Genomic DNA, 25,230 nt, shown 5'->3' with positions numbered 1-25,230 from the left:
CCTGGATGTGACAGCATCCAGGGGTTACACATCCAAGGAATCCTCTGCTGCAGCTGTCAGAGCCGCAGCATGGAATAGCGATCCTCTCCCATTGCTGTCAATGGGGCCAGCGCTGCTGCCGCCTGCCCCGTTAAGAACAATGGGCGATATTGCAAAAAGAATGGGCATGCTGCAATTTTTTTTTCACGCAGCATCACAGGAGTGAAAACAAAGCAAATGAGAATGAAATCATTGATCTTCATTGGCTTCATAATCATGCGTTTTAACTCACTCTCACATCGCACAAAAAACGTGCAATTTCCTTGCCCATCGGAAGGGGCCCAGGGGTAGATTCACATGTAGCGGAATTAGGGGCGAATTCACACCAAATTCTGCAGCATAAAATCCAGTATCTGTGAACAGGGTGGAGAAAACCTCGTTCACGTGTATACGGTGTACCGTGTGGCACCTTCGTGCAGATTTTCCGACACTTCCTGCACGCACACATCTACACCACCTTAATATGTGTTCATTTCCTTTCAATTGAATGGGTGAAATCTGCTGCAGATCTGCACCAAAATCCACAGCAAATCAGCGACGTGTGAACGCACCCTTAAAGGGAACCAATCATCGCTTATAACTAAGGTATGGTGCGTATAGTTAAGGTCACATGCAATCTGGGGAGCCTGTTTTCATACTCCTATAGAGGTGAATTGGGTACCGGGTAAGTATGAAAAGAGGCTCCCCAGACTCTGTCAACTAAACTATAAGCTTCATAACTTAGTTTATGGTGCTTATAGTTGATGACAGGTTCCCTTTAAGAGTTATTATCCACAGAATAGGGGATAACTTTATGATTGTTAAGGGTACAGCCGCTGAGACTCTACCGATGCGGAGCACAAGGGTCTGGTCGGTCCCTGAGTGAATGGAGCAGAGGTCCATTCACTTCAATGACAGTGCCGGAGATTGCTGAAGCAGTTGAACTGTGTTAAAGTGAATGGAACAGCCACCTGCCTGGCAAATCTCCACTCCATTCACTTAGGGACTGACCAGACCCCTGTGCTCAGGGTTGGTGGGGGTCCCAGAGGTCAGATCCTGTGGATAGGGAACAACTTTATAACTTTCCACAAACCCTTTAATGCTGAGTTCACATGAAAAACATTTTTGGACTAAATTTGCAAAAAAATCTGCCAAGAAATCTGTGTTCTAAATGCAGATCAGATCGCTGATTTGGGCGCAGACTGAGCTACAGATTTCACTTATTACAGAGAATGAAACCTGGAGAAAAACCTGCTGGACTTCCACAACAAATGTGTATCTGATTTGTGTCACTATGAGTGATTGGGTTTGTTGGACTTCACGCCCACGGAACGGATTTGCTGCAGATTTTCTGCAGTGGAAAAGCCATGGCAGTAAAAATGCATAAAAGAGCTAAATTGTGCCGTCTTTGCTGCAGATTTGCCGCGACTGTCATGCTTTGCATAGCAAAGGGTTTAGCGTTTCTTTAAACGCCATATTTACACAGCAGAGAATAACATGCAAGTTTTGCACAATTGCAAGAAGTTATTCCGACCTCTGTGTTATTGCTAGAGATGAGCGAGCACACAAATGCTCGGGTCCGCATTATTCGAGTTGAGCTTTTCGTAAAATTCGAGAGCTCTACACGAGTAACGAACCCAATTGACTACAATGGGAGACTCAAGCATTTTTGTTTGTGGGACGCCGGGTGCCGTGCTTTTTTTTTTTCTAGGTCTCTCTCTCTCTCTGGGGCGGGGGTCGAACACAGCTTGATGCTCGTTCAAATAACGAGCACCATTGAGTACGCTAATACTCAAACGAGCATCAAGCTGGGCAGAGTATGCTCGCTCAACTCTAGTTATTGCAGCTCTGACAGTATGCACCCACTCAGCTGATCAGTCGGGGTCCCGAGTGATGGACCCCGGACGATCTACTATTGATGCCCTATCCTGATAATAGGTCATCAATAGAATTTCACTGCAATACAATCATATAGGAGAGTACAGCGGAAACATTGTGGGGTTCATTGCTTAAACGTGAAACAAATCAAACATATATAAAACAAAAATCGGAAGAAGTTAACTGGTCCGCCATAACTTTTTACATTTTCCGTCACCATCCCGTAGTTTCTACTGGTATCATTTTATGTTCAAAAGATTTTAATCAGTGCACCGCTCCCGGCCCGCCTCCTCCGCCTGCAGAGAGGGACAGCATACATCGGCCAGCGTGAAAAAACGGCCGATATATACACGTCTGAATAAGCCCTAAGGCCCAATGTCCGCAAGCAAAATATGATTTTAAATCCGCAGCAGATCACCCGCATGCGGATCCGCATCCCGTAGGGATTCATTGACCACCCGCGGGTAGATAAATAGCCGCGGATGGTCAATAAAAGTGAATAACAAAAATGGAGCATGAAAAGAAACGTGACATGCTCCATTTTCGTGCGGGTCTCCCCTAAAATAGGAATAACTTACCCGCAGCGGACCGGGCAGGTCTTTTCTTCTTCACGGCCGGACCTTCTTTCTTCGACCCGGCGGATGTGCCCGGCGCATGCGCGTGACACGCTGCCGGCGTGCCGAGTACATCCGCCAGCCGAAGAAAGAAGATCCGGCCGTGAAGAAGAGAAGACCTGCCCGGTCCACTGCGGGTAAGTTTATTCTTATTTTCAGCGCTCATGTCCGCGGGGCAGGAGGGACCCGCTACGGATTCTCCATGGAGAATCCGTAGCGGGCCTGATTTTCCCCATGGACATGAGGCCTAAGGCCCAATGTCCACAGGTGGATTTGATTTGTGGCACCCGCTCTGGAGATCCACAAATGAAGCTGCCCGTAGAGAAGCATGGGCATCCACAAATGGATTTACGCATGTGGATTTGTTTTTGCGGACCTTTTGGTCTGGAAAACAAATCGCAGCAAGCTCCATTTTTCTGCGGTTCCCACACGGACGGCTTCCATTAAAATCAGTAGAAGCCGTCTAATCCTACGGGAAAGCAGGGGATTTATATAAAAAAAAAAATCTGTACTGTGCATGTCCAACAGCGCGCCGTGCGGACCATCCGCAGCAGATAACCGGAAGTGGAGAGGTTTGTGTGGACGCCACCGACTTCCTGCACAGGTATGCAGGTTCCTCACCCACGAGCAGGGTGGGATTCCGTTGCGGGCTCCTACCTGCAGGATCCGACCTGCCGGTGGACATTAAGCCTTAGGGCGCCTTCACACTAGCATTTTTCGCGCACGTTTTTTCTGCTTTTTTTTTTTTTTTACGCAAAAGTCAATCGGACTTTTTAATGTTAAAAACTCAATGTATTTTTAACATTAGAGAGTCACATTGACTTTCACTTTTAAAAAAATGCAGCAAAATCATGTGAAAAAAAGAGCACGAGAAAAACACAAGTGTGCAGGAGCCCTTAGAGGGAATAACTTTGTTGGTGACATTTGCCACCTCTCCGTATATCCTTCTCAAGTGTGAATATGCCTGAGGCCTTGGTTATGATCACCGGAAAGGGATCCACATATTGTGTTATTCTCCTGTTGCTTAAAGTTGCATCTATTCCAAACATAAATTAAAGTAAGAAACCAAGTTACTAAGTTTAAAAAAAATGGGAGGGGGAGGTAATATAGCGGGGGACCTAGGAACGGGGAAGATGAAGAGTAGAGAGGCAGAAAAGAGAAAAGAAGCAGCACTGAAGATGTGGGCCGTGAGTCATGAACAGGGATAGTCTATTGGGTGCTTAAATAGATGTAGTCCCTCTTGATGTACAGTAACCCCACTTGCCAGCCTGTTAGAGGAAGTTGGTTTCGAAAGCCTATCCATACTGCCGGGGTGGGGTAGAAATCTGTACATTCCTCTTCAAGATCAGAGCATCTTAGTTCCTTTATAGGTTTCAGGTCATCAATGGCCTCTTATCCACGATATTTTCGGGATCGCATTACTTTGCTTCCAGTATCTGGGGATGACTTCTTGCATTGCCAGGATAAAATGTCTTAAACCATTTTGATTTTTAGATATTGATCCCGAGAACATGGACAAAAGTGCCATCTCTGGGGTGATATCAAGTGAGGTTCTACATACTACCCTATGTAACATAGAGATGTCCTGCCATAAGGGAGCTATAAGCCAGCGCTCCCACCAAACGTGCGACATTGAACCAGAGTCTGACAGAGGGAAGCATTTTGTGGCCTTTGGTTGCAGTTCTGTACCCTTGTGAGGCTATATTAAAGTTGAGCTAACTTGATATAGTCATCTTATAAGTCAGTATGTAGGATTTAGGCCAGAGCTCCAGAAAGACCTACCCTACCCAGCTAGGGTCAAAGCTCCCAGTCTCTTCATAAAGTGTCAGTCCATAGACTAGAGAAGACGCACGTGTAGGCGCATTAGGGGTGATACATACCTTCTCAAAAGGGGTAAGATCTACTCTTATATTTGATCTTGGGGTTAAGGTGTTAATATACCTATATTGGTATCATTTTGGAGTACATTACATTTTTTCTAGGAGACTGGGCGGCTAGAAAAGCGCAATTCTGACGTGTATTTTTTTTCTGACAACATTCCCCTTGCGGTGCAAATAGTGTTTTTCTTTGATAGAGCGGACATTTATGGACGCAGCGATACGATTTTTATTTTCGCCAAGCTGTTACCGGGGCTGTGCCCCTCCATCCCGCCATGGAGAGAGCGTCCTGCGCTTTATGGGCGTAGTAGGGGGACAGGAGCAGCTATCAGCAGCGCAGGACAAGTGAGCCATGAGCGGAGAAGGGAGACCGGGAAGGTGGTGGTGGTGGTGGTGGGGGGGGGGGGTCAGTGGCAGGCCCCGAGAGCCCTACAATGGGAGTGAGCCATGAGCGGAGAAGGGACACCGGGGTAGTGAGTTGCAGGACTCGAAAGGCTAAGGACGGGTGCGAGCTGTGCAGCCAATCAGGGACTGGCAGCATCACCTGGCTGTCAAGCAGCCTTTCCCTTGTCTCCACCCATACTTCTGGTGAAGACAAGATACAATAGTACCCATGGAGGCATATAGGTTACATATCCAGGTTAGTATTCTGTGTAATAATGGTTCACCTTTGCGGTAACTCAGCCTCTAGATCACGCAAACTCATAGGCTGTCGATGTTGGTTTCCAAGATGTTAGACTTTAGTAAAGCATTTGACAAAGTATCTCATACCATACTGATTTAAAAAAATGACCAAATATGGGATTGACAAGGCAACTGTTAGGTGGATTAACAACTGGCTGAGTGATCGTACTCAAAGAGTAGTCATAAATGGCTGCACATCCAAGTGGAAGAATGTATCAAGTGGGGAACCACAAGGCTCTGTCCTAGGCCCAGTGTTGGTCAACATTTTTATAAACGATCTGGAGGAAGGAATTGATGGAAAACTGATTAAAATTTGGTGTCGACACAAAGCTAGGAGAGAGAGAATTCAAAAAGATCTAGAAAAGCTTGCACACTGGACGGCAACTAACAGAAATGCAAAGTCCTACATCTGGGCAAGAAAAATGAAGAAAGCACATTACAGAATGGGGGGAATTGAGCTAAGCAGCACATGTGAAAAAGACTTGGATATACTAATAGATCATAGACTGAACATGAGTCAACAATGTGATGCAGCAGCCAAAAAGGCAAACAATTCTGGGATGTATTAAGAGAAACAGAGTCTAGATCACGTGAGGTAATTATCCCCCTCTACTCTTCCTTTGTCAGACCTCATCTGGAATACTGTGTCCAGTTCTGGCCACCCCACTTTAAAAAACAGACATAGACAAACTGGAGCAAGTTCAGAGAAGAGTTACCAAGATGGTAAGCGGTCTGCAAATCATGTCCTATGAGGAACGATTAGAGGATCTGGGAATGTTTAGCTTGCAAAAAAGAAGGCCAAGAGGAGACTTAATAGCGGTCTACAAATATCTGAAGGGCTGTCACAGTGCAGAGGGATCAGCCCTATTCTCATTTGTACAAGGAAAGGCTAGAAGCAATGGGATGAAACTGAAAGGGAGGAGACACAGATTAGATATTAGAAAAAACTTTCTGACAGCGAGGGTGATCAGTGAGTGGAACAGGTTACCACGGGAGGTGATGAGTTCTCCTTTAATGGAAGTCTTCAAACAAAGGCTGGACAAATATCTGTCTGGGATGATTTAGTGAATCCTGCACTGAGCAGGGAGTTGGTCCCGATGACCCTGGAGGTCCTTTCCAATTCTACCACTTTATGTTCTATTGGTAATAAATCTGATTACTTGGCAGCCACAGAAGTGACAATGTTGTGGGGGCTCCTGTGACCCCCTTGTGTGCAGCTGAGCATTATCCTGCTGACTCTTGGAAGCCGCCATGAGAGGAACACATATGGCTGCAGGATGTCCTGAACATATCGCTGATCTGTCGTTGTCCTTCGGACCACCATTAGTGGGAACCGACTGTCATATGCGATGGCCCCCTAGAGCATCACACCAGCAGGAGGCAGTGTACTGCTCCATAGCAAAGGCAGGATTAAGACACTCACCCTGGGGTCTACAGACATGAACATGGTAGTCATCAGTGCCCAAACTAAACCTGGATTTGTCACTGAAGACCACCCGGTTCCACTACATAGCGACCAGTTTCATCGTTCACAACACCATTGCAAATGGAGGCAACGATGGGTGTCAAAGGTAGAATACATAATGGGCGCCATGAGACCAAATGTCCTTCAGCCAAGCGCCTGAAAATGGTTTCACCAGACATAGGGGTGTAACGATGGTGCTACCTGTCTCTGGATAGCGGTCAACAAAATTGTTGGAGCTGTTCATACTTGTCGGACGGTCCTCTCTTTTGATGCTTTGACAAGGGCATCCGGAACCCTCCTACCAGTCTGGTCAGAACAGCCGGTGGGGACAATTCATCGGTACGACCATCCAGCTTCTCCCATCCCAATAATGCGCCCCTCTCAGACTCTGGTAACAGGTGAAATCTTTTCTCTGCGTTGTAGAGGCGTCTAGTGGCCAACAAGCTCTACAGAAGAGGAAGAAGAGGTCACTACACACAAGGGGCCTCCGAGACCCTCTTATAGGCCAAGGGGGGAACCACTTTTAGGGCCTCAGGTGACAAGACCGTCCATCTAATCACCACAACTCATTTACATATCTGCCCGAGATGGAACTGCAGGATGGGTTTTGCAGTAAAACGATAACTCCGTCTAGGTGCTAGATTTTTTTTTTGACAATGGGTGATTTTTTTATTCACACTGATATTTTTATTTGCACAGTGCAAGATCCAACAATCGCAGCATGCCCATTTTTGTGTGATAAGGGACTTGCCATTGCAGTCTCCCGCACATTGCACAGTACATGGATGAGGCGTCCGCGTGCTGTGTGATGCGACTCGGACACAACTTGCTGTTGGCTGTGTAAATACGGCTTAACGGTCCAGATTCTGTAATTAGTACATGAAGTGAACTGGATTATGATTTTCTCCAGCAGGCTTTTGGGGTATTTTGTCGCTTTCCTAATTGTATCGTGTGCACACATCATCGTGGAGCAAATTAGACACAAGCTATCAGCCTCATATCCAAAATGGCTCTCTGCCCAGAAACAGCCAGACAGGGCCTTTTATTGTACAGACACACAATGGGCGTGCAACAGGTTACATCAGTAACATATAGGATTCTCATTTGTCGGATCATATAGAATCCCCCGCCTCCCCTTCTCCCCACCTCTCTCAAGTAGAAGCCTTTGTCTTTAACATGTGTCCAAATCTGAAAGTGAAAGTAGATATCCCTTTGTTCAAGAAGATTCTGTGTGTGGGGGATGGGGAGGACTGGGAAAACACTCAAGCAATAACATATAACACTGTGATTTAACTCTTTCCTTATGCAGCAGAGTTCCACATTAGGCTGAAGTCATTACAATAGCATAATACATTTGGGTTATACAAAGCGATAGACATTTTATAAATAATCATCATGTCTATCACAATCCCCCCTTAAAATGTCTATCCTCTAATTCTTTATCTAATTTTCACAGTCTTCTGCGCATGAGCCTATAACTGGAGCGCGTTGAAGGTTCGTTTTAGGGTCTTCAAGGGGGTGTAGGACTTGTCCACTCCTTCTGGGGATGCATCCAGCAAACTCATGGTGGGAGTAGCTTTTCCAGCATCAGTTTCACAGGTTTCTCTGACACAGGGGATAACACAGCAGACTAGAACAGAAAAGATAACCATCAGTTCACATACAACAGCGACGCCCGTCTGTGCCAGGATCCTTTACCACCCGCTCATCCATGGCGAGTGCTGGTCCCAAAAGTTAGCTCTTTTTAGTTAGTGCGGTCAGCTTCTTAATGGCAACTGCGTCTTTACCCGCGGGTCACGTGTCGTCTAGGATGTAGGTATGACAAGTCTCCCCTATCATCTTTCAGACACTCCCCTTTTTAGCTAAAGTCGTCTCTAAGGCCATTCTATTTTTAAAAAAGTCATAGTCGAGGTAGGTCCTATTGGTCGACTAGTCCCTATAAGGCGTCTCTAGTATAATTTATAAACCACTGCTAATTATAATAAACATAATTAATCCAGTCAACATTTATTTACCCTAATGATCAGGAAAATGGACTCGAATCTAGTTTTAACTTGGTCTCTAATTTTTAAAACTCGTCAGGTACCCCCCTTGGCTATCCTATGACGTCAATGTACACGTGTAGATCAAAGCTACCACCAGGGGTCTCTCTTCTCGCTCTAGCATAATGTTACAATACTAGTAGCGTGCACAGGTACGCACGGCGTGGGACTCCCTAATCTTCACCCACACCGAAGTCCCTCCTGGAGATAGTCCTAATGGTGAACACGTCCAAGTCGCCTCACCCTTGCGTCAGGGTTTTCCCACTGCCCGTAAGTCCCTACTCCTAAGAGGGGGGGATCCCTACCTCACCTCAGAGGGAGGCCATGGATTCCCTGGGCTCATTTCCGGGCATCCATACCCTCTATCTGTACAAGTTAACACCCCACAGGGTGTGCCCTCGCCGGAACCTAAGGTCTTCTGCACTATCCCTAGGCAAATGGGAATTCCACTGACAGTCCATCTTAGGAGATCGGGGCAGGCGCAGTACTAGTACATTTCTCCTTTTTCTTTGGTAGCGCATGTGGTTGACATTATCGGAACTGGCTCTTCATCTTTTTCAAACAAGGAAAACATTGGTGTCTGACAGGATGTGGAGGAGCATAAGGGCTTTACTAAGGCACACTCCCCTGTCCAATTACCCTCCAGGCGGGTCCTCTACCTCATGTCTCCACAAAGCCAGTAAACGTCTCCTAAGGACTGGACCTGATTCTGCATCTATTCCCCTCCTATCATACTGTAGGAGGAGCAATACCCGTTGGTGAGTTCCCCAAAAATCTCCCTCCACCCTGCCTATTTGCCTGGCAGGTGTAGTTTCCAGGGTAGTCAGTAACACTCTCTCCGGTGCAAAACACTTAAGTAGTTATAGAGTATTCCTTCTTCCATTTCTCACGGACAGTGTAATTAGCGGAAATGTTCGTGAAGAGACTAATAAACCACTCTTCAGCATCTACAGGGAGATTTAGGGGGACCATCCCCAAGTGTGGTCGGGCACTACCGCACACGCAACAGTTAGACTTGTTGCTCCTGTTAGCATTGTACCTCATCAACTCCAACCAGAGATTCTGGTCAGAGTAGCCAGTCGCTACTGTCAAGGTGTCCTCAAAAGGTAGGGTCGGCTATGATCATCATGTTCGTCAAGGTCTTTATCTTACGGCGGAGGGGGTTAATTATGGGCACAGGACTAAGTGAAGGCTTCCATTCGGCTGCATCTACCATATCCCTTATTTTAAACTTCCCTAAGGGATCTGTCCTCCCGTACCGGTATGTCCCCAGACTATAAGTCTCCCCGTCCCCCGGGCTTGGATCTCCCATGGTTAATGTAAAACCGCATTAAAACCAAGCAACATACTAAGTTCAGCCTTCCAATACCTGCTGTCCTTATTATTCTCAAGGAGGGTTATACGACTAATTAGGGATTTCCCGCTCCTCCCTTTCTTATTTAAGGCACTTCGCGGTTTATAGGACTAGTCTATTTCTGTGTTCCATCCCACTAATCCCCAATAACGGCAGTCTTCTCCCCAGACGTTATCAGTGGCGCAAACATATTGTATTCCCCGGGTATATAAGTCATATAACCAGCTGGACTGGGCTACCTGCGGTGGGATCTTGCGCCTAGACACGGGACCACAGTACAATAGTCGAAGGAATATGCGGCTACTTGAGCATTGGACGAGTTATACTAGAAGGTAACCATACCCTCATATTCTTCCGACTAGGGATTCCGGTTGCCACCCTCCTCTCTCACTAGCCCTAACCAGAGTAATGTCTTTGGCACAACTTAAGACTGGTCTCCCGGATCTGAAGCTTTCTTACAGTATGAAGCATGGATCCATGTAAGTCTTTCGGCTAGTTTCACAGCTGTGGCAGTAGTCAGAAGCACCTGGTAGGGGCCATCAAATCTGGGCTCAGGAGGGTGCTTCCTGAGGAACTTCTTGACGCACACCCAATCCCCAGGCTGCAAGATATGTGTCCCAGTGTCTGCCTCTGAGTCTGGAAGAGAACACCTGTGCATAGGCTTTGGTTAGTTCTTTAACAACGGAAATCACATACTCAGTCAACACATCAGATTGTAATTGTAACCACTGAGGATAGTAACGACCTAGCCTTGGGGCTAGCCCAAACAATCTCATAGGGAGATAATGTATAATCCCCCCTGGGTTCATATCTAACACTGTATAAGGCTATTGGATGACAGTCTTTCCAAAGTGGCGTCATTTTTAAGTATCTTACTTTTAGCGTGCCACTACGTCTCTCCACCTTTCCACTACACTAAAGGTGGTACAGTATGTAAAAGGCCTGGGATACATCCAGAGCAGACATGACATGTTACATTCACCTGCAAAGTTTATACCTCTGTCTGACTCTGAATCACTTCTGGTACCCCATATTCACAGTTTACCTCGTTCATGAGCTTCTTTGCGGTTACCTACTTGTTTACCTTGGTAACAGGGTCGGCCTCCAACCTGCAAAGACATCAACAACAACAAGCACGTAGTCATACTTCCCAACAAGTGGGGAGCTGAACGTAGTCAATTTGCAATCCCTGAAATGGGTAGAGTGGTCCCGGCAAGTGTGGTGTGGCAAATTTACTTCTGCCCTGACTTACCCATGGCATAGATCATGCTAAACCGGACAAATGATGCAGCAGCTACAGAGAATCTAGAAGTCGCCCAACCTCTTTCAAGCGTCGTCGTCATTACTGCTTTACTAGGTGGGTCTTTCCATCCATCAGCTGGGCCATCATGGGATACAGGAACTGTGGTGGGCAAGTGCTGTTGACCGTTCACCACACGCTGTCCTGTTTCTGCTGCTCCCATATTAGTCCATTTATTTTTTCCTTCCTTGCTGGCTGGTAACTGTAAAAGTCTTTAGCATATCAAAGTCCAAATTTTTGTCAATGTCCAAAGTTTTTTACCACTGACTCATGCTGTCAGTATCTTTCTTCTTTCTTCCACGGCTTGAGGGCCGCTGCCTTTGCTGCGCTGTCAGCGAGGGTGTCGTCTCTCGCCTCTCCAGTGTAGGAATCGGTGCGAACTCTCAACTTTGTCAGGTAGAAGTAGGGCCTCCATGCGACTCTGTACCGCTGCACCATTCTCAATTGGTTGTCCTGCTAAGGTAGAAAACTGTCTGGCCTTCCATATTGGGCCGTAATCATGAGCTATGCCAAATGCATACCAGGAGTCAGTGTAAAGGATTGCCGGTCTTACCTCTCGCCACTCTACTCGCCTCAGTGAGGGCCTTCCATTCCGCTTATTGTACTGTGACATGCGGAGGCAGAGCTTCTGCTTCTAGGACATCTTGTTGTGTGACCACTGCATATCCGATGTGGAGTCATCAATCCTCACCCTGGTACCATCTGCAAAAAGCTCAACATATGCATTATCAACAGAGGTTCTGATAACTGTTTGCATATCTGCAGTTTCTTACTGAATTAGTACTAAATAATCGTTCTGATGTTCTATTTCACATGGCTCGGAATCTTGTAGCACAAAATCATTTATTTATTTTTTTTCCAAACCCAATAGCTGATCTACAACACCTAGATCATCTATGACCCAGATCACCTATGCCTCCCCCCTTTTGAACCGCAATACTCAATGGAAAAAGAGTCATTGCGTTCAAACTAGTAAACCAAGAGGCACAAAAACAAGCACTTTGTAGGTCAAGGTGACATTGTATGCAGCGAAGTCTGAGCAAAAATCTCCTTAAAAAATTTTTTTTTTTTTTATTTCAGGTCGCAGTTAGCATTTTTTAACACAAGGGGGCGCAACACAAGTAAAATTTTACGTCACCCAGTGTAATAGTATTTCAGGGTATGACCAGCGTTTAGCTTTTACTCTCCTGTCGGAATATAATTATAGCTTCAGTGTAGACTGACACTAGAATATACAAAAGACTTAAAGAAAAACTAAAAAAATACGGATGAATTAACATCCTACTCTGGGCAATTCAGTCCCTCTTTCTTCACATAAAAAGTAAAATTACTTCACCAAATTGCATGAAAAAGTTTGCTGGGTGACTATAGGGAAATTATTTCATCTGTAGGAGCCTTCCGTAACATCATCTGTCTGAGCATCCATTGGAGAAGCGGGCAGTGGAAAACAGAGCCCCTGGGAACATGAGAGAGCGTCCCCTGTCATGTATTCCTGGCCTCTGTCCCCCATGCATCAACTCCAATCTTCCATGCACTATAAACCAGCTTAGTCGTCTACTATGTCCCAAGCTGCATCTTCACAAAGGTTTGTTTCCCTGAACTTATCACACGTCCAAAGTGGCCACATCTTGGAGCGTAACAAAGTCCGGTCAAACGAAACCTTTGTTCAGACAATCATGATGTTAGCACTGGATACAGTGGCATTGGGAAATATAGGCTTCCCAAATGCAGCAAAATGGCCGCCAGAGGCAGAAAGGGGCGGGGCTACAAATCTCCCAAGTGAGGCAAAATGGCTGCCGGAGGAACGGGCGGGGCCAGGGGCAGCAGCACTCCCAGGTGAGGCAAAATGGCTGCTGAGTAGCAGCACTTCCAGGTGAGGCAAGATGGCCGCTGGAGGAGGAAGGGGCGGGGCCAGGTCCTGCCCCGGATGGGGAGGGACCGGAAGTAACATCACACACCCTGAAAGTGAGCACATGGGGGGAAATAACTTCAGGGTGGGGGCAGGCCTCACTACATTTACTGCAGAGTCACACTATGTTGGATTGTAAACATTGCAAGCACGGCCGCCATTACAGGGAGGGGCTGTAGTCAACACAAAGACATTACATTGTTCATAAGCAATACACATACCCCCCCTACATGCTTTCCCCTCTTCAATCTCTTAACTACATTATACCTCCTTCTAGCAATCTAAAAACACATTTCTTTCTGCTAGGCTTCCTGCTCATCTTCTGAAAACTTTCTACAATCTATCTTATCTGTCTATAACCTGGCATTTCTTTCTGCAACTTTTCCTGATCCTTTCCCATTGTTCAGTAACCAAATCACAAGATCTATGACCTTTGTCCTTGCTCACTTTGCTCAACTCTATGCTACCTGCTTATTCTATTCTATTCAAAGTTTCTGCACACAGTACTGTTTCTTTTGTAAAATCTGCTTTCTTCAAATCCTTCCCATATAACCCTTCTTTCCCACTCAGATTACAATACGCATTAATTCTATAAAACACAGGGAAAGACAAAGTAAATAGAAAGGGTTAATTGGAAAAAGCTTTCAGTTCACTCTTATCAGCAGCCCTCCCCCCAACAATAAACACTGCACATTCTTTCTATAATACCAGACAGACGGGATTACTGGAGAATACCCACAACGGCTCAAGGTATATATCTCATCTACCTTTATAACAGCCCACCGTATACTAGTAATCCCCAAGAGCACTCCTTGTACACGATCTAGACAGGACATTTAGCTATACACAGAGACTGACGATTATTTTCAATGACCAAAACCTCAATAATATTCTGGAGAAATCAGCCGTCACACCACGGCTATATTCACCCGTAAATACCTTTCCACATATGAGAACATAACACGCTCAATCATATGGTAAGTATTCGTATCATAAATCTTCCTAACCTCACACTAGTTTTACCTAGGAGCACGTGTCACTGGCGTGTTCCCTCAGACTTAAACAGCCGAGTCCGCCCTCCCGACACATTAACCCTCACAGAATTTATCTCTTGGTCTTGTATACACAATTTTTAACCGTCTCAGACATAACAGACACAGCATACAAAATACCCCTTAAGCAGGTTAAAACGGTGGTCTTTTCCGAGTAAGAAAGAACTATATTACCTGCCTTTCATTGATTTATCACTCTGGACCAGGAACAGGCAGAAAAGCAGTCAGAACCCAGATCACATCGGTAGATTTACATAAAGCAATCTTACCGTGTTCTGTAGATTTTCGGGCCCCTGAGTTCTGCGTGCCATCCGCCGATCTCTGTATTTTTCCAGAATGAAAGAAATCAAAATCTCTTAACTCGGTCCACCCAGGAGACGCCACTGAACTGGATTATGATTTTCTCCAGCAGGCTTTTGGGGTATTTTGTCGCTTTCCTAATTGTATCGTGTGCACACATCATCGTGGAGCAAATTAGACACAAGCTATCAGCCTCATATCCAAAATGGCTCTCTGCCCAGAAACAGCCAGACAGGGCCTTTTATTGTACAGACACACAATGGGCGTGCAACAGGTTACATCAGTAACATATAGGATTCTCATTTGTCGGATCATATAGAATCCCCCGCCTCCCCTTCTCCCCACCTCTCTCAAGTAGAAGCCTTTGTCTTTAACATGTGTCCAAATCTGAAAGTGAAAGTAGATATCCCTTTGTTCAAGAAGATTCTGTGTGTGGGGGATGGGGAGGACTGGGAAAACACTCAAGCAATAACATATAACACTGTGATTTAACTCTTTCCTTATGCAGCAGAGTTCCACATTAGGCTGAAGTCATTACAATAGCATAATACATTTGGGTTATACAAAGCGATAGACATTTTATAAATAATCATCATGTCTATCACAGAAGTATGAAACTGGAACAAACGCTTGTTTATTGGCTGATCTGCCCATTTAGGTTTGCTGGCCAGCTGTAGGTCTCCCCTTGAAGACGTGGAGAAGTGTATTTGAATAACACCTCTACAAGGAGGAATATCTGTATTAACCCCTTAAAGCTACACGGCGTACATTTACATCCTGGTGGTTGAGGGTTTGTATGGAGGCGGATCGTGGGTCAACCTCGCGCCATATAATGCGGGTGCAGGCTGTTTCTTACAGCTGACATCCACAACTGCTCCGCTCACCCATGCCGCTGACTTGAGCTGTTAACCCTTTAAATGCCGCTGACAATTCTAACAGTGGCATTTAAGTGCGCTGAATGATGTTCAGGGGTCACACACTGCCCCCCTCAATCAAAAAAGAGAAATGTAATAAAAAGCGATCAAAAAGTCATATGTACTCCAAAAATACTACCAATAAAAACTACAGGTCAAACCCGCAAAAAACAAAAATTCCTCGCACAATTATGTCTATAGAAAAATAAAGTTATGGCTATCAGAAGATGGCGGCAGTAATTATGTCATTTCTGCTGCTGTTTTTCAGTACATTAGATGGTAAATTACAACTTGTCCCACAAAACACGAGACAGCAACGCCGATGGATAAGTAAGAGAGGAAAAAATGAAAATGGAGAAACAAAAAAGGTGCCGCGCCCTTCAGGGGTTCCACCCTCAGGCTGGATTCACCCTACCTTATTTCTGAGTGTATTTGGAAGGTGGGGGGAGATTGCATCTTGCTCTATTTTAGTTTGGTTTCAGCACGGACGGTCTACATTGAAGTCAATGGAAGCCGTCCGGCCCGCAGCACGTCCGCAATTGACACTGCGGACAGGTTGCGGATTCCGCAAAATCACCTAGCGACGGCGTTGGAATACACATAGGAAGAAAATAAGACCGGTACGGTGCGTGTGTGTGGGGGAGTTGTCACCGGCTGGGCACAGGGTTGGATTCTGCTGCGGAACCCGACCCAGTCGTGTGCAGCCGGCCTCGGTATGAGTCTTTTTTATTTTTTCCTCCCCACTTTCAAAAAGTCATATTGAGGATTTGGTCAGGCTTCTGGCAACCATGGGAACCCCTGATACCTTGTGATCGCACTGCGGGTGCCGATGGGTGACCGTAGGACCCCCTCCCCGTCATCTGCTTCCATGCTGCAGTCGTTGCAAGCCGCAAAGTGAGTAACGAGGCGGCGTAGGACTGGGGGCAGGGGGGTGAGGGGGTTAGTCAATTAGCGAGCAAGGTAGTGGGGTGGGAGGAGTTAGAACAGGAAGTAGTAAGGAGAAGAGCGGGAAAAGCCACAAACGACCGAGGAGTGGAAGAAGAAGGACGTAGGAGGAGAGCAGACGAGCAGAAGAAAGAGAGAAGCAGAAAAAGACGAAAGAACGGAAAGCAAGCCGGGAAGCGCAGAAGACAGAAGACAGGAGTCGGGCAAGTGAGAAGCCATCAGCTGACAAGCTTGAAGAGTCGGGTGGAAGACAGTAACAGCGGAGGAAGAAGAAAGAAAATGGACGACTTACGTGCAATGATTCAAGAAGCTGTGATGCAAGACGGCACCGGATGGCTTGAAGAGGTGCTGGCAAGCTGCAGGACGACCGCCGGAGCCAGAGAACCAGCCGGAGAAGAAGGACAGCAGCGGAGATCGGGAGAGGAGCCAGACTGCACGCAAGAACCGCCGCAAGGAAGACCGCAGCAGAGACCTGGAAAGGAGCCAGCCAGCAAGCAAGTTACACCACGAGGAAGACCGCAGCAGAGACCGAGGAAGGGGCCAGCCAGCACGCAAGATACACCGCCTGGGAGACCGCAGCGGAGTTCGGGACAGGAGCCATGCAGCCAGCAAGAGGCACCGCGAGGGAGACCGCGCCGGCGAAAGCAGCCCCCGGCGAGGCTCAGCCCGAGCCCCGCGCCGAAGAGGGGAGGAGGAAGAGCCAGCCAGGGCAGCGCAGGCCCCAGGAAGGACGGAGGAGCCAACCGGAAGTCGGCGCCGGCACTGAGAGGTACGGCGGGAGGACCGGCATCGGAGGCTCAGAGGACTGTGCCAGCGGAGGGTCCGGAGCTCGCAGGACGGCGCTCGGGAGTGACAGCGGGCGCCGAACGGAGTAAGCATCGCGCAGCAGGATGAGCGGAGGAGCCCGAGGTGAGCCGAGCGCAAGTAGCGGGGAGGAGCTGGGGAGCGCGCGGTCCGGCCGCACGTCCCCGCAAGATGGCGGCACAGCGCACGTGGCGGCACAGGCAGCGCCGAGGGCGCGAAAAAGTAGAAGCCCGGCGGGCAGGGGGGGAGGGGGTGGGGGGAGAGTGAGAGAGAGGGGGAGCAGGGATAGCTGGGGCCCACGCAACACCCCCCTGACACACAGCCCGGGTAGCACCAGCGGGTCCAGCAGCAGCAGGGAGGGGGGAGGCAGGTCACGCTACCCTGCAGAGCCAGTACAAGTAGCAGGGCCAGCACACTACAGGGTAGGTAACAGGCCAGGCAGGACCCCATATAGCCCTCAGGGGGGAGCGGGGAGGATGCATTTAGACACATGGTCTAGTCAACAACCCCCCACTACCCGATACATGGACACATTCCAGGCTTTCCACCCCCACCAACAACAACTCCCACCCTCCTATGCACTGTACCAGCGCCCACCAGCCCAGTCTAACGAATATAGACAGTGCTACGTGAACCCCCACTACATTCCCCCACCAGCAGACCCCGCAGTTTACCTTCCCACACATAGCCAGGTCCCACGCCGGAGTTCTAAAAAGCAGGGCCAAGGCGCTAGGCAGAGGCAGAAAGAGCGAGCCAGGCAGGAGAGGCAGGATAGAGAGTTCCAGGCGCAGCTAGAGAAGGCCAGCGTAGCGCGTAGTGCCAGCGGCAGGCCGCGCGAGTCAAGCGACGAAGTGCCTAGCAGCGACCAGGACGAGTATTGCGGGCGAGAGGAGCAGCCACGGAGGGCGGACCCGCAGTCATCCCTTTATCGGAAGGTCCGGGAACGCAGGAGGTGGCAAGAGCTTGCGCAGGATCGGTCAGGGCCGGACCAGCCTGGCACGTCCCAATCGGATGACACGAGGAGGGTTCGGCAATCGATTGGTCGGCAGTCCGCGTACGAAGTAGGACGGAACCAAGGGAGCGGTACAGCGAGGGCGTCACCCTTGGCAACGCCGGAGGTCCGTCCAGGCGGTGAGTCTACCTTATACAATGTCCTTAAAAGTGTGTCGGATCCCGCAGCGGGTGCGGAAAACGATGATTTGGTGTCGGTTCTGAGGTCGCTGTTGAGCAAGGTTGATTCAGAAAAGGGGCTTTCAGTGTCCTGTGTAGCTCCAGGGGGCGCAGGCCCGCCTGTGGGTAATGTTGGTGCTTGCTCAGCAGCGGGCACAGAAAGTGTCCCAACGGACAGCTTACAATATGCTGATTCGTTGTTTTGTGGTGTTGCCCCTCTGGGGGTGGGTCTGCCCGATGATGTAATGGAGAAGATTAAAAATGGCTTGTATATTGATATATGGTCTTTGCTCTCTTCGGAACATGTCATGGTTGACAAGGAGCGGTCGGCAGAGCGAGGTGCTGACAAAAAACCGAAGATTGCAAAGACTTTCGGAAATTGGTTGCAGGCTTTTGTGATTTTGGTTCATGTAACGTGCCAGTTTCAGCCGCGCAAAGCGACGGAGATGATGGTATATCTAAATACCATTTATAGCGCGTATCGGTTGCACGGAGGTGCAGCATGGTGGCGCTACGACGAAGATTTTCGGCGTCGCGTGTCGGGAACGCATACGAGTTGGGCCTCTAAGGCCACGGATGTATGGATTCAGTTGATCCTAGCGCAGCGTCCAGCTAGGACTTCTTTTCCCGGGGGAGCCGCGGGAGGGGCATCTCAACCACCCGCGGCATCTCCAAGGCCGAATGGCTCCTGTTGGTTGTACAACGAGGGCCATTGTCGATTTTACGCAACCTGCAAATTCCGGCACGAGTGCTCGGTATGCGGGGGGCAGCATGCAGCGATCCGCTGTTTCAAGAAACAGAGGTCGGTACCCGCGGTGGGTAGCACCGGCGGTAATGCGAACTCCGGTGAGAAGCCAGTACCTGGATCCGTGGTTAAACATGTACCACAGGAAACAGGAAGCAGAAATCCTTAGGTTAGGATTTCGAGAAGGCTTTAGAATTCCGTACGCGCATCAGCCTGCCACTATGTTATGCCCCAATTTGAAATCGGCAAGGGACGATATCGAATTGGTAAAAGAGAAGGTTCAAAAGGAAGTGGAGTTGGGCCGGATGGCCGGCCCTTTCAGTATTCCTCCTTTCGAGAACTTGCGAGTGTCTCCTTTGGGTCTGGTACCTAAGAAGGAAACCGGCAAGTTCCGATTGATACATCATTTATCGTTCCCAATAGGGGGATCGGTCAATGATGGCATCTCAAAAGAGGAAGCAGCAGTAGCCTACACGTCATTCGATTGTGCGGTTCGGCTGGTAAGGTCGGCGGGTAGATTTGCGCATTTGGCAAAAGCTGATATTGAATCAGCTTTCCGTTTGCTTCCGGTTCACCCGGAGTGCTTTCATCTTTTGGGTTGTAGAATCGAAGACCAGTTTTTCGTCGACATGTGCTTACCGATGGGATGCTCGATATCATGCTATTTTTTCGAGTTATTTAGTTCCTTCCTTGAATGGATGTTGAAGTATGAGACGGGCATCACATCGGTGATCCATTATTTGGACGATTTTTTGTTCGTCGGCTCTGAGGCATCGGGTGATTGCGGTTTCCTAATGACTAATTTTAAGAGGTTAATGCGGTTAGCTGGGGTTCCGTTGTCTGAAGAAAAGACAATGGGCCCAGTTACATGCCTCACGTTTTTAGGTATAGAAATCGATTCGGTGGAGATGGTGTTCAGGTTGCCGGCGGATAAAGTGGCCAGGTTGCGGCAAACAGTGGGCGAAGTGGCTAAATGTAAAAAGGTGACGCTGCGGCAGGCGCAAGTTTTGCTGGGTCTTTTAAATTTCGCCTGCAAAGTGATTCCCATGGGGCGGCCGTTTGCCAGGAGACTGTCATTGGCAACCGTGGGGGTCCGCGAACCACATCATTTTATACGTGTGACGGCAGGAATTAAGGCTGACTTGCATTTATGGACGGTTTTCCTGCATTCTTTCAACGGGCAAGTGGTGTGCCCTAGGGAAGATGTGGAAGGAACTGAAATCAGTTTGTTTGCCGATGCAGCGGGTTCGGGCGGTTTTGGCGTTATCTTCAACAGACATTGGTGCAGGGAGTCCTGGCCAAGGTCATGGAGAGAAAAACGGTGGACTAAGAACGTAACTCTGCTGGAATTTTTCCCGGTGGTGGTAGCAATTGAGTTATGGGGAGCAGAGTTACGAGACCGGAGAGTCTGTTTTTGGTCGGATAATGCGGCGGTCGTACAGACGATAAACAAACAATCGTCGGCCTCCCCGCCGGTTTTGGCTTTGTTGAGACACGTGGTGCTGAGATGCTTACAGGGCAATATGTATTTGCGTGCAAAGCATGTCCCGGGATATGACAACAGAGCGGCTGATGCACTCTCTCGTTCACAGATGGAGCTGTTCAGGGAACGGTACCCGCAGGCGGATGCCGAAGGGGTACGCTGCCCGCCTTCCTTATGGAATCTGGCAGAAGAGAGTTGTTGAAGCTGGTGGAGTCATCGGTGGCGGCTGCAACTTGGAAAAATTACAATTCAGTCTGGTTATTATGGTTGCAATTTGCAGGGGGAGCAGTGGTAGGAGGTGAAAGGGCAAAGTCAGCAACCTTGGATATGCTGACGGAGTTGCGGAAAAAGCGTTTGTCGGTGGGAGCAGCCAAAAAGCATCTAGCGGGTGTAGCGTTTTTGTTAAAATTACACGGTATGACTGATGTCACGAAGGATTTCGTGTTTCAGCAAATAATTCGCGGGTGGAAAAAAGAAAAGGTCCAGACGGACACACGCCGTCCAATCACGTTTCCAGTGCTGACAAGCCTGTTGTCAGTTTTGGAGTCGGTCTGTGCGAATGAATACGAGACACTGTTGTTTAGAACTGCTTTTTCAATAGCATTTTTCGCGGCCTTACGTATCGGGGAGATGGTCCCGGCGAGTAAAGTCAAGTTGGGTGGCCTACGGGCCGCCGACGTGATAGCTACGGGAACAGCCATACGGATAGGTATAAGGAAGTCGAAGACGGATGTATACGGAAGAGGTGAATGGCTCACCATTAACCAATTAGGGGCAGGATGGTGCCCGGTCCAGGTCATTAGTGAGTTCTTAAAAAAGCGCCCACATAGTGGGCAGTTTTTAGTACATTCCTCTGGTTCCCCACTCACGCGTTTCCAATTTTCGGCGGTTTTACGTTCGGCGTTAAAGAAGTGCGGTTTGGAGCCGGGGGAATTCGGGACGCATTCTTTTAGGATTGGGGCCGCTACAACAGCGGAAGCCCATGGTATGTCGGAGGACGGGTTAAAACGATTGGGGCGATGGAAATCGCAAGCGTACAAGTCGTATATACGACCGGATCGTACGGTAGACGTTCTTTTGGAATAGGACTGATGTGTATAAAAGACTTAGCGTTACGTAGGCGTGTTTTCTTGCAATTTGCGGGTATTTGCTATGTTTTTCTTGTTCCAGCGACGGACCCATGGCACGTTTGGATCATCGGCCATTCGTTTATACATTGGGCGGAGAGAAGAGCAGCCACTCGACCGATGGGACGGAATCTGGGTCTGAGTGGCGCGCTCGTAAACTGGATGGGTGTGCGGGGGCTTCTATGGCCCAGGATTCTGCAATTCGTTCTCAAAATTAGCAGGTGGACCCCCCGGAGAGTTATACTGGTCGTTCACGCCGGGGGGAACGACTTAGGAAAAACAAAAATGAACGAATTGCTAGTACTCATGAAACAGGACATGATGCGTTTCCGGGACTGTTTCCAGGATTGTGTGCTCGTATGGTCAGACATCGTGGCCAGGAGATGCTGGCGGGGTGCCAGAGACGGTGACGCGATTGAGAGAGTAAGAAGATTAATCAACCTTAGGATGTCCAAATTTGTTAAATCGTTGGGTGGAGTGGCAGTTCGCCATTGGGAACTCGAGGACAAGGAAAGAGGAGCACTCAGGGAGGATGGAGTGCACCTTAACGATGTTGGTTTGGACACGTTTCTGTCAGGACTCCAGGACGGTGTGGAAATGGCATTGGCTAGGGTTGGCGTGGTGGGGCGGGATGCGCCATAGGAATACGGCGCATACCGCGTGCCGGGAGCTTCCCATGCGGGCTACGGCTTAGAGGAGGGTTTGCAAGCCCGAGGTAACAAGGGGCTTACGAACGTCCTGTGGCCGTTCCGGTAATAAAAGTTCGACAGTTTAGGCATGGGAAAGCGTGAGGAATTTAGACTTAGGTAGTTCAGGTTATAAAATAAAGTTTATAATATATGTTTTAAATGTTAATAAAGCTGTGGCCAACCCACGTTTTCAGCAAGAAGTTGTAAGTATTGGTTATTATAAGATAGGTTTTATTATATGGTAAGCGAGCATACGCTTAGGACTTAGTATGCCCCCAGTCCTATGGATGGTGGTAGGATCGGAGGTTTCTCCATTCCTGGCTGTCAGCAGTCAGCCATGCCACCGCCTCGGGGCTCACACGGGCGCATGTGTGGAATATGCAATCCTAAAAGTCCATTCATTTACATTGGGCCATTCAGAAAGGCGTATTACACACGTGAAAAAAAACCGCATGTCCTATTTTGGTGCGTAATACGCTCATTATAAACTACGGAGGATTAAAATCAGCAGTGTAATATGCAGAACACAATTAAATATGAATATGCGTATGTTACACGTGTATTTAATGGTGTACTGCACACGACAACTGTAAGGGAGGGGGCAGTAAAAAGGTGGATTGGAAGTCACTAAGGGGTTAATGAGGGAGCGTCCATAGTCCTCAATCCTCAGCGGCCTAGTGGGGGAGGTCATACCGTACGGAATACTCTGCTGCTACGGATCTCGGCGCTGCGGCCCACCGGATTTTAGTACCTACATCTTTAGGTACGTCTTGTGAATTCTGCGCCGTGTGACCGCTCCCCAAATGGACTTTTGGTCCAGAAATACTCAAAATTGTAATTGTGAGCTTTTTATCAAGCTTTAAAAAAACAAACAAAAAAACAACTCCACAAATGTAGGTTTCCCGTCATCGATAACATTTCTACCGGCTCCACTTTACATTTTATGTCCCATATTTCCTCAGCTGCTCACTCCCATCCAACCATAGCGTGACACGCAGAGCTAGGAGGACACGGAGTCCTATAAAACCCCATAGGAACAGTACAGTACGAGCCGCTTATACATGAGAGGCCTGTACCTCCGCCATAGTAACCTCAACTGTTTCCATAGCAACTCAACTTCTATCAGGCCGCCGAAGAGAAGTGAAAGGTCACATTTCCGGCGTCTTAAAAGGCCCTGGCCACGCCCACTTCCGCCTATTCCTTTCAGCGGCAGCTGCTTCACCCCGACCAGTCAGCGTCCGCCTTTCATTCCGCGCTTTGCCTCGCCTTTATCCTTAGGCGTTAATGAAAACTGGCAGAGGACTGACCAATCAACAGCCGGCTTATACCATAAAGAGGAGGGTTTATGTATTCTGCACTCCTATTGGTTAGGATTCCTAGAATGCTTAGAATAGAGCCAATCAGCGTAGACTGTCGCTCGTACTGAGCTATGGAGGAGGAGCCCGTAGAGAGCGCAGAGGGGAACCTGACGACCGACGTTACTGGTTAGTACAGCCTGTCGGCACGGCCTTCTTTTCACTGTCTCGCCTCATGATTGGTGCCTGAATGCTGGCGAGCGATGTGGGCGGAGAGAGCGGAGAGTGGGACGTCATGAACGAACTGGCTGCGCGCTCCCCCTCCCCTACTCCTATTCTCCATCCTGAATTGCGCAGTTTCCGTCACGTAACTCCGTTCTGTCCTCCTGACTCTACGTCATCTGGGAAAGAGGGAGGAGAGCATTGCAGGAGAAAAAACCCGACAGGCAAATGCGGTCAGTCGGACGGAGAGTGACAAAGGGAAAGAGAACGAGCTGAAGGCGGAGAAGGAAACTGGAGCCGTCGCCTCACTGTCCGCCGTTGTGACAGGAATCACGGAGAATCCAGCGAGCGGCCGTTATCTGCCGTGTGTGACGTTCCCGGAGAGCCGCGGCGCAGAGACAGGGGCCGGGCCGCAGCGAGTGGCTGTTGGGCTCATTGTCTGGGAGCGGGCGCCCTGGGAGAAGGCCGGGCCTGGTGCTGGTGTGAGGGAAGAAGCCGCCATGACCGCTGTGTGTGCGCTGCCCCCTCCTTCATCCCGGCTGTGAGAGTCCTGTCAGGGGAGGAGAGACCCCAATATCACCCGGAGACCCCAATAGTCCCCAGCCCCCCCATATCACCCCATCAGTGTAACTGGGCCTCATGAGAAGAGCCCCCTGATCTCACTAACCCCCAATATCCTTGTAGGAGGGACCCCACAACCTGCCGGGGTCCCCAATATCCTTCCTGTGTAGATTGATGCCCTCCAGCTGCAGGCAGCCGCCGTCTCCCATGGGCCTGTGACACCCCCATACCTACCGCCATATTGTGCCCCGATGCTGGATACGGAGTGACTGGACGGATCGGTGACTGAACCGGGGGGCCGCTGCTGAGATTTTTTTTTGAAGACGCCCCGTTTTAAAGCGAGGGGTGTGAGGTTGTCCGCCGGTGCCGGGGGCTTCATGTTTTTGTCCTCTCTCCGGTTTTTGTATAACGAAGAGCGAGAAGAAGGAGGTGCAGCATGTCGGGGAGGCAGCGAACCACTTCCTTTGCAGAGAGCTGCAAACCCGTGCAACCACCCTCGTCATTCGGCAGCATGAAAGTCAGCCGTGAGTATCCCCCCATGCTCTGTACCCCCTGCGGACCCCTTACTAATACACACGATGGAGTGAATGCACCGTAGTGGGGGCTGCTGTGAACAGACAGGATGGGGGGCTGGATACAATGTAGCGGAGCGTTTCCTGTCAGCTGCTACATTGTATAATACAGTGCAGTCTGTCACTGCGGTACACCGTCCCCGGAATCTGGTATATTTTAGAATTGGCGTCCCCCTCCCCCGGCATCCTGTACTACGGCACAGCTGACTC

General features: G+C 48.8%; 2 protein-coding genes across 3 annotated transcripts in view; both read left to right on the top strand.

Moving 5' to 3' along the window:
- The first annotated feature begins 17,680 nt into the window (after positions 1 to 17,680).
- On the top strand, positions 17,681 to 22,610 carry LOC136624964 (uncharacterized). The gene is made up of 2 exons (XM_066598899.1): positions 17,681 to 18,287; positions 21,725 to 22,610. Exons 1-2 carry the CDS (start codon positions 17,681 to 17,683, stop codon positions 22,321 to 22,323), a joined length of 1,206 nt encoding a protein of 401 aa, XP_066454996.1. The 3' UTR covers positions 22,324 to 22,610.
- A 1,476-nt stretch (positions 22,611 to 24,086) lies between these two features.
- The window catches only part of GSK3B (glycogen synthase kinase 3 beta), a 66,693-nt gene continuing 65,549 nt past the window's right edge, over positions 24,087 to 25,230 (top strand). Inside the window, exon 1 of one of the 2 annotated variants that reach the window (XM_066599247.1) lies at positions 24,087 to 24,972. In XM_066599247.1, the coding sequence (XP_066455344.1) occupies positions 24,885 to 24,972 (88 nt within the window). In that variant the 5' untranslated portion in view covers positions 24,087 to 24,884. The remainder of the gene's footprint in view (positions 24,973 to 25,230) is intronic. The other variant, XM_066599248.1, reaches the window with a different exon arrangement.

The sequence above is a fragment of the Eleutherodactylus coqui genome, chromosome 4, assembly GCF_035609145.1.
Source record: "Eleutherodactylus coqui strain aEleCoq1 chromosome 4, aEleCoq1.hap1, whole genome shotgun sequence".
Lineage (NCBI taxonomy): Eukaryota > Metazoa > Chordata > Amphibia > Anura > Eleutherodactylidae > Eleutherodactylus > Eleutherodactylus coqui.
This window is presented reverse-complemented; position numbering and strand designations above follow the sequence as displayed.